This window comes from Natator depressus, chromosome 7 (genome assembly GCF_965152275.1).
Source record: "Natator depressus isolate rNatDep1 chromosome 7, rNatDep2.hap1, whole genome shotgun sequence".
In the NCBI taxonomy this organism is placed as follows: domain Eukaryota; kingdom Metazoa; phylum Chordata; order Testudines; family Cheloniidae; genus Natator; species Natator depressus.
Genome location: NC_134240.1, coordinates 14,180,604 through 14,195,309, shown reverse-complemented (window position 1 = coordinate 14,195,309; position 14,706 = coordinate 14,180,604). Strand labels below are relative to the sequence as shown.

Sequence of the window (14,706 nt, the reverse complement as noted above, 5' to 3'; positions counted from 1 at the left end):
GCTTATGCTCAAATAAATTGGTTAGTCTCTAAGGTGCCACAACTGCTCCTTTTCTTTTATAGATTTGGTCTTGAGTTCAATCCAGCCTCCCAGGCTGACAGAGCTCGGCACTCTAAAGAATAACTGTGCTCAGTACCAGTGCAAGAGAGAGAATATTGGGTCACGCTTGAACAACTGGTCCCTCAGTGGAGGACACCAACGTGCTCCAGAAGAAGCTGTGTCTGGAAATAGAGTGGTAACTATGACACAGGGATTTTTGAAGCTTGTTGGGAGTGTAAAGCAAGGACAACTCTCTGTGTGTGTGCGCTGGTGTGTGTGTGTGTGCGCACACACTTGCATATTCTGCAGGTTCCAAAAAAATAACCAAAATGAAAATAAATCCAAAACCATGAACATTTTTAGCCAGTGCTTTCTTACCTTTAAAAAACACGACATGATTTGCCCTTGTATCCAAAATGAGCAAATCTAATGTAACTTAGACCAACTCAAACTTTGCAATTGCAAGCTCAGTTCATTTCCTAAAGGCTGACACAATTTGGGGCTGAGTTTCCAATAGATGATCATGTATCTGCAGACACTTCTATTAGGATTAGAGGCACCAATACAAGCTTAATCGGAGGCCCATGTAGGGTGACCAGACAGCAAGTGTGAAAAATTGGGATGGCGGTGGGGGGTATTAGGAGCCTATATAAGAAAAAGACCCAAAAATCGGGACTGTCCCTATAAAATCGGGACATCTGGTCATCCTAGGCCCATGCATTTGAAATTTGACATTTATATCATGCTCAGATCAATACCCATGATTTGACTCTAACAGGAGCAGATACAGACAATCTTTGGAGTGGGAAGGATTAATCAAGCACTGACTTGGTTAATCACCAACAGTTTTCAGTCTGTGTAGTGTTACCACCAAAACCCCTTCTAAAAACAGCCCAGTTAAGAGCAATTACCAATGATTAATGAAGGGCAGCACACAGCTCTCATAATAAATCACAAATCATAACCACCAGAATGCCTCATAGGACTGTTAGGTTTGCAGCTATTTGTAGGGAAAGGCAAATAAATTGCTTTGCAATTGCTTTCTGTGTGTTACCATGCCAGTCTCCTTTCCACAATGCATGTTTTCATTTCCCTCACTTCTTTAGTCACAATCAATATGCCCTACTCAGAAAGATTTTATTTTATTTCAAATTGTACTTGTTGAGCACTACTGCTGGCAAAATAAAATAATTAAAAAACCATAAAAAAACCCAATGACATCCTGACAAGATGTTTACAACACATTGCTTGTGCGGCAATAAAAAAACAGGAAAGCTGTCATGCTGCTTACCATAAAATGTAAGCTGCCCTCGTGCCATGTTCTTTCCTCTCACATTTTCAGCCACACACTCATACAGACCAGCATCTTCCTGCTGAAAGTTTGGGATTTCGAGAACTCCACTCGATTTTTGTCTCCTGGCTTTCCTGGGTATTTGTTTACCATCTGCTCTTCTCCAGCTAATAGTAGGAACTGGGCTGATAATAAGAATAAAGCAAAAGAGCCTCATAGTAAAAGCTACATCCCATTACTGGGTTATTAATTCATATTTTAAAAAGTAGAACCAGTAGAAGTTCTGTTTCCCTAAAAGCAATAGTTTTGTTCATATACTAAGTATAGTGTGCTGTGAATCCAAACTGCAAGCAACAGACACAATCCCTAGATAAACCTCTCCCCACCTTCCCTTCTGACTTTGGGAATCAGGACTAGAACTTTGATCCATTAACTCCAAAAACACAGGTGTGTTTCATTTGAGGTGAAGAGCATGTTCAATCGCTGGTTACAATAATAGGTCCTTTATTCTCTCTGTGGGTCAGTCACTAGAGGGTGATTACACAAACACATCCACCCATCTTGATATATTATGCATGTTGCTAAGTGAGAGCTGCTTACCCACTTGAAAACATTTCAACAAGCACTTCACAGGCTTAATTTTAATTATTTGATTTGATCACCAAAATCTCAATTGTGTATTCCTGATACTTCTCTTGGAAAGTGAACAATGCTATTCTTTTGATTTTATGTCTTCCTGGGCCTAAGCTTAACTCCCACTGAAATTCAGAGGGAGCAGGTTTGAGCCCCATATTGGTATAGTATTGGCCTGATTAAGATAACTGTTTCTCTGATCAGTTCCCTCTGTTTCATATACGATGACCTCTCTTTCCACAGGGTGAATACTCTGCCGAGGAACTGGAGTAGTTTGGTCACTGATTCCATAATTTATTTTTTAATCGGTTTACCAGCTAGCCCATCATTCACATTGTCTGCACTGGCCTGGTGAGCAGGAGTCCGTGAATGAGTGCCAACAACTCCACTTTCCCATCTTCCCCATATATGTGCTGAAAATGTATGGTAATTGCAACATGTGACACTTTTCAGAGCCTCTCAGGTGCCAAAAGAACCTTAGTAACAGAATATACCTAGATGCAACTTTACAAAATAAATTGTCTCTTTTCTTCTCCTTACCAATCACATTTTTCATGGCGGGTTAAGCTAAGACAAATCTCTTCCATGTAAAGGAAGTCAGCAAATATCTATACTACAAATAAAGCAAGTGATTTAAAAAAGCATACTCTAACATACACTACTATTATACCCGGGTAAGCTAAAGTAATAATAATGAACCAAAACTTACTTTCCCAAGGCAAAGCATTCCAGTTTCACAGTTGTTCCTTTTGCAGATGGAACATTTTCTGGGAACTGCACTTCTATTTTTGGCTCATATTCACCCATCACCCCTGTGAACACATCATAGATGCTAAAGTGTGGCTGAATTTTTGTAATACATTCTCAAGTGTTCTTGCATTATCACAGAGCCATTCTATACATCATTACTTGCCCAGTTAATCTGCTCATTTAAAACAGGGCCTGTCTCTAACAGCCTAGTACTGTGGGCTCTCTTCCCATTTACTGCCAGAGGAAAATCTGCATCACAGCTCCCCTCCATCTGTTTAAGATTAAATTTCTTCATGGTTCCATTACTTTTCTGCTTTTGAATATTTAGTTCTTTTTCAGGTATCTTGTAAAATACGGAAAGAGATAATAAAGTAGGATCACCATCTTTTGAATAATGTAATGTGGAACAAATAGCCACTAGAAAAAGTTTTAAAAGCAGTGGGGGCTAATCAGGGCTCCTATTAACTTCAAGGATTTAGATGCTTAGAGATCGTATACTGTACTAGTAATTTCTTGATCTTTAACTGCCTTATTAAATAATGTAACATGGCAGGATTTTTATGAAATTGTGTTTAAAAATTTGTGCACATAAAAAAGCCATTAAATTTATGATAAATTGCCAGATTTCTACTGACTGCAGAGTCTTAAAACTGGTACATATAATTTCACCGATAGTGATTATAAACGAAATGATGATCGTAATTTAAATCTTAACTGTTTCTCTCTGGGAGGCCACCATGCAGGACTGGGGTTTAAGAATGGGGGCAGTCCTGCAGTTTTGGAGATAGGGAACAGCACACCTGATGAAGAAAAATGACTGCTACCAATACACACTGATTCAGAATTTGGGCAGCACAGGTTCCCACAGAGTTAATTCTGATGAGTAAATCAAATATACTGAAGTAGTTCTGGTGGTCTTTTTTTCGTATTTGCTGTATTGCCATGTGTGTCATTGCTTTATAAAAAGTACTGCATGGTGCAAGTTTAATGACAGCAAGAAGAAGCCGGAGAGGCTATTTGCTTTGCTTTTTCACAGTGGGATTGTTTTATATCAAAAATGCCCAGGGTAAGTGTGTGTGTGGGCTAAGACTTACATCAAATCCATTTTTACTTCTTGACCTATATATTATCTGTTCTGATACAACAACAGGTTACATCACCTTCCTTCAATCCATTTGCTTAAATGAGCATTGTCTCTACATTATATAAAAAGCAACTGCCACATGAAATCAGTCATCTGAACAAAGTATGTTTGTTAACAATACAAATACACAACACTTACTACCAAAACAAGACACATAAAAGTATCAGGGAACTCACAAGTGAATGTCACTAAACTAGGCATTTCAGTTTGAATTATTAGGCCCAATAGTTTTCAGCCTTTGGAGATTATAATATGGATGGAGCTGATAGTGCTGTCCATTTTAAGGCTGCCTGACAGTTTCCAACATAAGACCCTGTTTTCAGTTGCTTAAAACTTGGCGAAACTTCAACTGTTTGGACTGAAATTTTCTATTCTGGGTGTCTGCCTCAGGATGATTTTGTTGTGTTTGTTGAAAATATCTGCCAAAGGAGACTGGGCCTGGGAACTAGGGAGGAGAGGCTCAGGCTGGTTGGGCAAGAAAACCGGGACTGGGAGCCGGTGATAGAAATGAGCAGGACTGGGAGCCAGTTGGCCTGAGGAAAAACACTGAGATTGGACAAGGAGCTGGAGGGAAAAAGGGAGGCTGGGAATGGCTGGATAAGGTGACTGGAACTAAGATCCAGTGTAGGGGGAGAATGGGAGCCACTGCACAGAACTGGTAGCCCTGGGGCAGAAGGGGCTAAGGTGTCTTTAGGCCACATTTTTGCCCCGAGATCCTGGGCTGCTCCAGGAGCTGGTGAGACCCTTGGCATAAATTAGACAGCCCCAGGGGGCTGCACTGTTGTCCCAGGATGCAGTGCTACCTGGAGTCTCTGCTGTAAAGTGTGCTGTAGCCCTGTCCCAGACACGCTCTCCCAACCTCCACTCCTGACCCACACCCTACACCAGGGTTTGCAAGGGGAGCCTCAGGAGACAATCTTACGCCTGTCTTCCACAACGCCTGTGCCGGGGGAATCCTCCCGAGGCAGAACTGGGGTTTTTAAGGCCCTCTTTATGCTGCTAAGGCCCTTCAACCCAGCGTAAAAGAGCCAAAGTGGTGGAAAGGATCTCCACCTCAGGTTTTCTACAGGTGGAGAGCATTTCATCCCTACTTAGCCTATATTTTTTGGGGAAAAAACCCCAAACCTTCCTTTTCGGATGTGTGTGTGGAGGGGAGGCTTCCTATTCCACCTCACCATAGACAGGAATTCTGCTACATGGTTGCATGTTTAATCATATATAATGTACAGTAAATAGATAAATAACAGTTTAGTATATTTTAAGTAAAGTGGGAGAGGTACATTGTGAAATTTTCCCATGTAATTCTAATTGAAATTAGATGTAACTGGGACATTAATTGTTGATGAATAGGCCTCTTAGCCTGCTAATTTAATGATACAGCAGTCTAATGAGAATAATATGTCCTATATTAAGATGTGCTGGACATGTCGGCATAAATCCAAAAGACAAGGAAGACATATTTGCCAGTTTAAATACAATGTGGCTATTCTGTGGTTTCTATTTCATTCATTTGTGCTCTTTATATTTCTGAAATGTGCTGTGTTCTTTCTTTTGATGCATCATAGCATGTTAAGTCCAGATTTTATTGCATCACTAACTGTTGTATTAGAAACCAAGTTGTAAATGATTTTAGACGTTGCACACAATGTTAGTGACAAGCTTAGTTTCAAAATACAAAATTTAGCACATCTTAAAGATACTAACTTTTGCGCCTGGGGAAATCTAACCATATTTTGCTAAATGGACATTATAGCACCTTTCCTGTTTAATGCAATGTTTTCCAGGGCTCCTCAGCAGTTCAATTAAAATTTCAAGTCCATAATAAACTCTCGAGTACACCTCAAAGGAGTTGGAGTATGTTTAGGAAGGCAATTGGACCCTGTAAATATGTTAGTGTGAGTGTGCAGAGGAATGATTTGCTAAGGCAAAGCCCTTGGCGATGTGCTTCATAGTCAGTACCACTAGTAAGCATCATAACATTATGCTCCATTTCAAGAACAGCAGCATATACAGGGCCCAATCTTACTTCCGCTGAAGTCACTGGAAGCAGAGCATTGTATGATCTGTGTAAAATATTGTTACTGAAGATCTTAAATAACATACAGGCTATTTTTATTCCTCATATGGAGCAGATGCTAATGGAAGCTTTAAGCTTTCATCTTTTTCTTTCGTGCACTGTGGTAACCTATATGGGAGCTAAGGGCCAAATTCTGCTATCCATTACTCTATTGACTTCCTAAGGCTAACTTGATCATTTAAACACTGCAAGCAATCATGAAAATATGATTTACGTATCTACTCAAAAACTTAATGTGATACAGGTCTATTTGTGGTATAAACTTAGAAATCTTTACTTATTTTCCCCTTCTTGTACCACTCCTCTGACTACTAAAAATAGCATTCATTCTACTGGGAACTATTGCCTAAGCTAATAGCTTCCAAAACAGCAAAGTGTTTGTGTGATCATTTTTGGCCAGTATAAAATGAGCAAAACTGCAGCATATCCACTAAAATCTGTTTTCTTCCCTGTCCTTGCTCAAGTGTCTCCAAGTTTGTATTTTATTTTACAACAATCCCCTGCTATTGTGGCATCTTCCAGTGACAAAGTATCTTTCACAACAACAGCTTTAAAAAATACTGATTTCTATGACATAGAACTGCAAACTGAGTCTGTGCATTCTTCAAATTCTCAGTGGAACTTTAGAAAGTTGAGACTAATTATTTATCTTTACTCTGAATAAAAATTCAGGCCATTTCTTAATATTTGCAGAATGATTGCTTCAAAAAAACAAACAAACAAACAAACAACAACAACAAAACCCAGATATCTTACCATCATTTCTCAGTATCAAAGGAGTTGGGGGGCCCAGCACTTTATTATTTGTTACAGTGTTTGTCACCACGCATGTGTAGTTGCCCACATCAGATGTTTCCACCTTTGCTATGTACAAATTCCCAGTCTCTTGAGAAACAAAGCGACGATTATCCTGGTGCACAAATGATGGATATTCATTGAAGATCCATGCATAAGTCAGTTCTAGAAGTAAAAGGTATTATTAACATAATGCTTTTTTAATTTTAAAATATGGTTCCATCCCAGGGCAGAACTGAAACTCTGAAAATGAATTTCTCCCTGTCTCTTGTACTTATAGTAAGGGTACAGTAACTCATAATGAAATGAAAATGTCTTGTTTGTACAATTATGAATATAATCTTCCATACGTGTACTGGTGCAGTGCTGTCTTTCTGAGTCTTCAGCCAGACAGCTTATAGCTCCAATGCCTCTGTTGCCCCTCAACTTTTCCAAACCAGAACAAAATGAAATTAACGAGAATTTCTCTAATTCTATTCTGAAACTGTCAAGAATCATGCCAATTTCACATGGCTTAGAAAAGTGATGAGCTGTAGCAGAGGCAGGCACTGGAGCTATTTATGGCAAAGATGACTCAAGAGCAGCCTTGCATAAACTGTAAAGAAGCAGAAATGCAGATAGACAGTACCGTATAGAATAAAGGTGTCTCAGTATCTCGCTTCTTTTTTCTGGACTAGTCATTAATTTGGGAAAAAAATAGTAAGAAAACCTGTTACATTTGGGTATAGATAATGTTGGTCTTGTTTAGTGGACTTTTACATCAATTGAAATGTTGATTTTTGTGAGACTTCTTTGATTTATACCCAAAGGTTCAGTTTTTAAAGAATTTCATCAAAAAATATCAGCTTTGTATGTCACAGCATCAATTAAAAGCAATCTGAATTTTTTTTTACAAATTTAAGAACCATGATATCCTGTACCTACAATAAAACATGTGTGTAGTCTTAAAAATTTATACATTAACACATTTAAAAAGAAACTGGTTAAAACTGAATATATTTTCCTCCTATACTGACCTATGTCCAGGCTTCTATTTTTCTCTTGCAAGTGTTGAAAACTTTAGACACAAAGCATAACAGGGAATAATACAGCTGCTGCCATAGCATTTGGTCCCAATCTTGCAAAGTTACCTTGCTGGCTGACTTTCATGCCCATGTAGAATTCCCAAGTCAAGGCCCCACAAATGTCTTTCTGCATTGATCACTTACCAGGATCAGGCCTTCCACCATTATGCAAATGAAATAGAGAACTATCATGAACCATTGTCTTTGGCAGGGAAACTTACTTTGTAGTTCACCTTTAAGAACTGTTGTGAACCAGCTTTCACAAGCAAATTCTACATCTTCGCTTCCAAAACGGCGCATCAAAATTGTGGGTGACTATGTTTGTATGTGCACATAACTCATTGGGATCCACCTCCATTTATTTGAATTTATCATCCACCATATCGCAGAGAATTCAGGCTTAATGGTTTGACAGGTCAGGACGTTTTATCACATGGAAACTAAGTGTGGAACAATTGTTATGCCTTTGTCACCAAGAACATATCTGTAACAGGGTGTGCTGACTCAGGAACTAACTCAGCACTCCGTCACTCAAATCCCCATCTGTTTACGCTAACTGAGTTCTGATTAAAAGACAGGCAGTTGACAGAAGAGGATAATCAACTGAATGGGGATACAGCTGAGTGGCTAAGTGGGTAGAAGCAGGCCCAACAACTGGGCCCACATAAGCAGACAGGAAGGAAGGGTCGTGGGAAGGGTTGGTAGCCGGAAGGAAGGCAGAAGTAGGCAGGACTGACTGCTGCTGCTGCTAGTAGGGTTCCCTTTGCTAGAAGCAAGTGGGGAAGCTGGCTATGAACAGTAAATATATGTGAGCAACACTATATGCTGTGGCCTGCTGGAAGAATACGATAAATAAAGGTGGTGGAGAAGGAGACCTGAAGAAGTTGTGATCTGTGATAAAGGCCTAAAAGGACTCACAAGGGACCACCCCGTGACAATCTCATTTTTCCTGAGTCATGAAGAATACTCTGAACTTTATTTATTCTTTCCTTTCAAGATAAATTATGGTGGAATCTGCCTTACTCTGTTCTTGTGAACTGTACGGTTTTATACTTTGGAATTTTTTAATACACTAAATTAAGTAGCTATAATCTTCAGTGTGACTAATTCGATAATACTTTAATTTGTAACATGTCTTTGGAAGTTATTTGCAAAAGAAAAAACAGTGAGAGACATACTGCAAGTGATTGCAGAGTTTATAAGTTAGGTTAATGTAATATAACCCCATTATATTTGTCTAAGACTGATACCTAAACATTGAAAATGTTTGAGAAATTACAGTAAGGAAAGATCACTGTAGCTTTGTAAAGGGAACATTAATTATAGTAAACAGCATATTCTTAGTTTAATACTCTAATGAGCCATAATTGTAATTGACCTCAAGTACTGTTATGTACTTTAGGAAATACATTCTGTCCTAATGTTCCAGTGTTTACACACATAGGAGGGGGTATGCAGTTTGTTGTGGTTTTCATTTTAGTTATTTATTTATTTAATGACAGGATTATAAAATATCTGCTTCGACCTCTTGGAAGATATAATTACGTTTATGTGGGAATATCTAATCATTGTATTTACACATGTGCATCTAATTATAAGTAACCCCATGCTGATGTCAAGAGGATACTTCGAATAAACAAGGTAGCACTTCTCAGCAGGCTTATTATTTCCTGCAAGTATTTAGATTTTTTTTTTAATTTACTCATGGTGAACAATTAACTCGTTTCCCCCAGAAGCATCCAACAACAGACAAACATTTCTGCTCTAGAATGCAAACAGCAGCTTTTAGGTTTGAGTGAATCTCCACAGACCATGGTCCCCCCCGCAAAATAAGGAAAAGTCTAAGACAAAAATGTTATGTAGTAACTACAGCACAGTCAATGAATAAGATACTCAGCACTTTGTTTGACTCCAATTCAGTGTGAGTTTAGAAACCCTAGGCAAGCAGATACAAGAGTGAAGAAGACTGTGTGGATGTTGTATGCAATGGGGAAGACTGATTTAAAAACCAACTAGTGATTTTGAGTACTTCAATTATTGGGAGCCCATCTTGAGGCAAAGTGGACAAATTTTCAGAGGCTGGATGCTCAGCACTTTCTGAAAATCAGGTTCCTTTAAGTTGTCTCAAGTTGGGTTTCCCTCCCCCACCCTCAAAATACAAAAAGAGGAACCCCAAATCACTAGCCACCTTTGAAAATCTCAGCCTTACTAAAGATCTAATGATTTAGTATCTCTGCCTTATGCTGATTCTAACACAGTTACACTGCACAGTACTACAGCTGTATAACTAATAACTGCTGTAGTGATAAGGCATGAGGCAGCATTATCAAGTCAGATGTGCTGTGTAGTATTGAAAATAACTGGGTGATACTATTAAGAGTTCTAATTTTATTGTTCTAAAATAACTGGGGACTTTTTATTATTGTAGAATTACAGTGAGTTTGAATCAAGTGATATAATAAAAAGGATGGGAAATAAAGCAGACTGGAGAAGCCTTAAGTACATTTCCTTCTGTAGCAATACATATATATTGTACAATACTCACTTTGATTTCCTTAGAGATCCCTGCGCAATATTTATGTCTTTTCAAACTTGACAGATTTCTTTTGATAAGGTTTCACATACTAATTGCTCTGGAAGTGACAGACAGTTCCTGTGCCGTAGGCAATTTGTAACATCTGAGTAAACAGACACTTAAAATACAGTACGAGATAGCATTTGGTGATTCTGGTGGGTGATTGAAACACTTATGTGGGTTATAACAAGGTGCCTTACAGTGTAAAGATTGTATCCAGAGTAGTTCATGGTTTCTCACAGACTATACCAGGTATCCTTTCAGGACTGAATGTGATGTGCTGTTTTCTAACTTGGGTCCCTTCTCATGTAATTTTGGGTAACAGACAATGTTTTACTACACTGCATACAATGTTTTATTTGCCTTTTTAAAATACATTAAGCTAGATCTCTTAAATGTGGTGCACTATTTTATACATTTTGACCCAGATTTGCAACTGGTGAAAATCTATGAAGCTTGATTGGTTTTTAGTCAATTGATACCAGCCGAGAAGCTGACCCTTTATACATTATATATCTTTCTTTTCCTAGGGAGATGCACTTTCCATGCGGGGAGTGCTTTGACTGCACGCATTTCCAAAAGAGAGAAAGGTTTGTCAAAAAAATTTAAGACTGCTGGCAAATTCACACTTTGGCAAGGATTTCAAGACTGGACAGAGGAAAACTGCTATTTTTGAACTTTTAAGGCATGATCACAGGCTTCCACAACTTTTTAAAATTCACTGGATTCAGGACATTAAATAAGAAACTTTTTTCACTATACTGTTCATGTTAAGAACTTTTCCTTATATATACACATGTATGCTGCTGATTTAGGAAAACTGGTGACTTCAGCTTACTCTGCTGTTCGTGCTTCTGTACATACTTGGGATGCTCAGTGCAACAGCAGTAAGCTTATCGCATTCCAAGAGAAGGAAAGCAGATTTCCTTTTGTCAAAGAATGAACTTCTTTGTGCACAAGGTCACAAGATACTAGGATCTGCTCTAAGGCTCTGGAGCAATGAAGCAAAGATAATACAGATATGGAACAGCATGTTAAAACTCTATAATATCCCTCAGAATTCAAGGGAGCCCTTGGTAAATTCAAGCACAAGTAAAGACTGGTGAAGCGAAAGGTGGGGAATACATTAGGTTGTTGAGAGAAGCTTGGTCTCACTCTGGCTAATGTTAGGATATAGATATTCAGGCCTGTCTGCAAAAGCCTGTACTTTAAGAATTTAGGGGTATTCTTATCACTTGGCTAGTTCTAGAGGTATAAAAGAAAGAATCAAAATCACTGTCTGCTGGTGTAAGGGCCCTCTCTTACTGTGACTGTTTGAGGCCCTGTTCTTAGGCTAAGGCCTTTGGCTAAGCAGCAGAGGCAGCCATAAGCTAGGAAGCGAACAGTCACATCCTCACATTCCAAACTAGTCACATTGAAAGAAGGTGCTATTGGGCTGTTAGGAATACAATCCTGTCCTGAATACAATCCTGTCCTGATAATTCCTATCACCTCCAGAGAAAGGGAAGTGCCTAGAAAATGTAAAAAGAAACTTAGTTTGATAGCATCCTGTCTGGCAAGAACTCACTTATCAATAGCTGGGATGTGAAATCCTCACTTCTGTATTGTTTTGTCATTAGAGTTCCAACTTTGCTATTGTTTGTCTGTATAATCTCTGTCTGGTTCTGTGATTGTTTCTGTCTGCTGTATAATTAATTTTGCTGGGTGTAATCTAATTAAGGTGGTGGGATATAATTGGTTAGCTAATCATGTTACAATATGTTAGGATTGGTTAGTTAAATTTCAGTAGAATGATTGGTTAAGGTATAGCTAAGAATATTACTATATAAATTAGGGGCAAACAGGAAGTAAGTTGGGATTCGAAAATAAGGAAAAAGGAACTTGTATTTAAGCTTGCTGGAAGTTCACCCCAATAAACATCGAATTGTTTGCACCTTCAGACTTCGGGTATTGTTGCTCTCTGTTCATGCGAGAAGGACCAGGGAAGTGGGAGAGTGAAGGAATAAGCTCTCTAACAGCTAAAATAAATGGTGGAAGAGAAGTGCAGAGACATATAGTCACAGAAATGGAAGTCACATAAACATATCACAGAGAAATGTACCACACAGTAGTACCTAAGAATCTACTTCATTTAGTTAGCCATCAAAATTCACCGACAACCGGAAATACCATAAGTTTTTAGGGAAAGCTTGGGCACACAGCAATAACAGAGAACATATTAACATTATTAGTATTAACATATTTAATTTTATGTTATGGATTAGTGATCAGCACTGGAATGTGATAGACTGCATGATACAGGTGGAATATACATTTTAAACACATCCATCTAAGGCAGTGGCTGTCAAACTTTTGAACTGGTGACCCTTTTCACATAGCTAGCCTCTGAGTGCGACCCCCCTCTTATAAATTAAAAACACTTTTTTATATATTTAACACCATTATAAATGCTGGAGGCAAATCGGGGTTTGGGGTGGAGGCTGACAGCTCGCAGCTCCCTATGTAATAACCTTGTGAACCCCTGAGGGGTCCCGATCCCCAGTTTGACAACCCCCGATCTAAGGGACATTAACCTTTATCCCAGTTCAAAGCCCTGTGAACATTCTTGGCTTCTACTCAGGCGCAATATCAAAAGATAGGAACCCTTTACTTCAATTCTTTCATCACCTTCATAGATTCCCTCACTACCTGCCTGAGCGTGACAATTTCGCTCCACATCAGCTTGGACTATGTCTGCATTTCAGAATCGAGTATATTGATCACAAATCCATATTATACACTATAAGAAACAAACAAAAATAACCCATTAACAAATCTCAGCCAGGATTTAAAAACAAGAAGTTTTAGGCTCTTGCATTCATTCCTAGATGGCTAAATAAATGGCCTGATTTTCCAAAGTTTGGAACATCCAATAACTCCCATTTACTTCACTTAACACTTTTGTAAACTGACCACTTATTTAAGCTACTTAAATAAAGATTTTGGAACCCAATGTAAGACACTCATTTTTGAAAATCTTGTCCCAGATACTGTCTCTTCTGGCCTGTGATATACCTGTAGTTTTGCTGAAGAACTCTCTCACACAAGTTGCCACTAGAGAATCTACAGAGACAAGCAGACAAAGGCAATCACTCCGCACCAGAAACAAAAGGAGGACTTGTGGCACCTTAGAGACTAACCAATTTATTTGAGCATAAGCTTTCGTGAGCTACAGCTCACTTCATCGGATGCATTCAGTGGAAAATACAGTGGGGAGATTTATATACAGAGAGAACATGAAACAATGGGTGTTACCATACACACTGTAACGAGAGTGATCACTTAAGGTGAGCTATTACCAGCAGGAGAGTGGGGAGTAATAGCTCACCTTAAGTGATCACTCTCGTTACAGTGTGTATGGTAACACCCACTGTTTCATGTTCTCTCTATACATAAATCTCCCCACTGTATTTTCCACTGAATGCATCCGATGAAGTGAGCTGTAGCTCACGAAAGCTTGTGCTCAAATAAATTGGTTAGTCTCTAAGGTGCCACAAGTACTCCTTTTTTTTTTGTGAATACAGACTAACACGGCTGCTACTCTGAAACCTGTCACCAGAAACAGTATCACTAGACATGGCCTGAGTGTGATCTCCATGGAATGACGGCAGATGGAGGTGTAGAGATGCAGAATTACAGAAAGATGTGTAAAGCATGATACAGACACAGTGCAAAATGGCATCTTTTACCACAGCAATGGGCAATGGTGGAGGACAGAAGAAATCAGCAGCCTCATCAATCTGTCTGCCCGTGTATTCTTTCTGCTAGCAGCATCCACTTGCTCTCTCATACTGGGATGTCTGTGCCTTTTATTCGATTTATCATGTGTGTCATTATTTCCTGTCTGGCTACTCTAGAGTACCTTACATTCAGATGCATGCTTAGTTTGCTACTAGTATCATCTCGTTCAACTCACAGAGGTTTTATAATATAAGTAGAAAGTGCAGTTTCTTTAGGAACATTTGTATATGTGAGAGAACAGTTTTGCTGCTGGTGTGCTCAGTCTTCATTCTCTGACAGAGCTAAATCTGATGAAAAATGGATTACCCCATTCTTGCTCTTTTATATAGTTTGGATGTTACTGTGAACACCTGATGCTCTTTCCATGGTGCAAGCTAAAGCACTGTAGTGATCTTCAGGCTGGCAAAGGTTCTCTTGGTCACTGGCCTGGTTCTCTGTGACTCTTGTTATATCTGTCTGAGAACTGAGACTGGCCAATTTCCTCTTTAAATGTAATCCTTGAATTATAACTATATGACTTATGAATACGTAATTTAACATTCCTCATACTCTCTTAAA

The 14,706-nt window shown here is 38.9% G+C and overlaps 1 protein-coding gene across 7 annotated transcripts in view; it reads right to left on the bottom strand.

The window, feature by feature from the left end:
• The window catches only part of CNTN4 (contactin 4), a 632,904-nt gene that overhangs the window by 123,655 nt on the left and 494,543 nt on the right, over positions 1–14,706 (bottom strand). For all 7 annotated transcript variants that reach the window (XM_074957521.1, XM_074957515.1, XM_074957517.1 and 4 more), the window contains 3 exons: positions 6,691–6,894; positions 2,673–2,775; positions 1,331–1,515 (listed from right to left, as the gene is read on the bottom strand). In XM_074957521.1, coding sequence (XP_074813622.1) covers positions 1,331–1,515; positions 2,673–2,775; positions 6,691–6,894 — 492 coding nt within the window. The remainder of the gene's footprint in view (positions 1–1,330; positions 1,516–2,672; positions 2,776–6,690; positions 6,895–14,706) is intronic.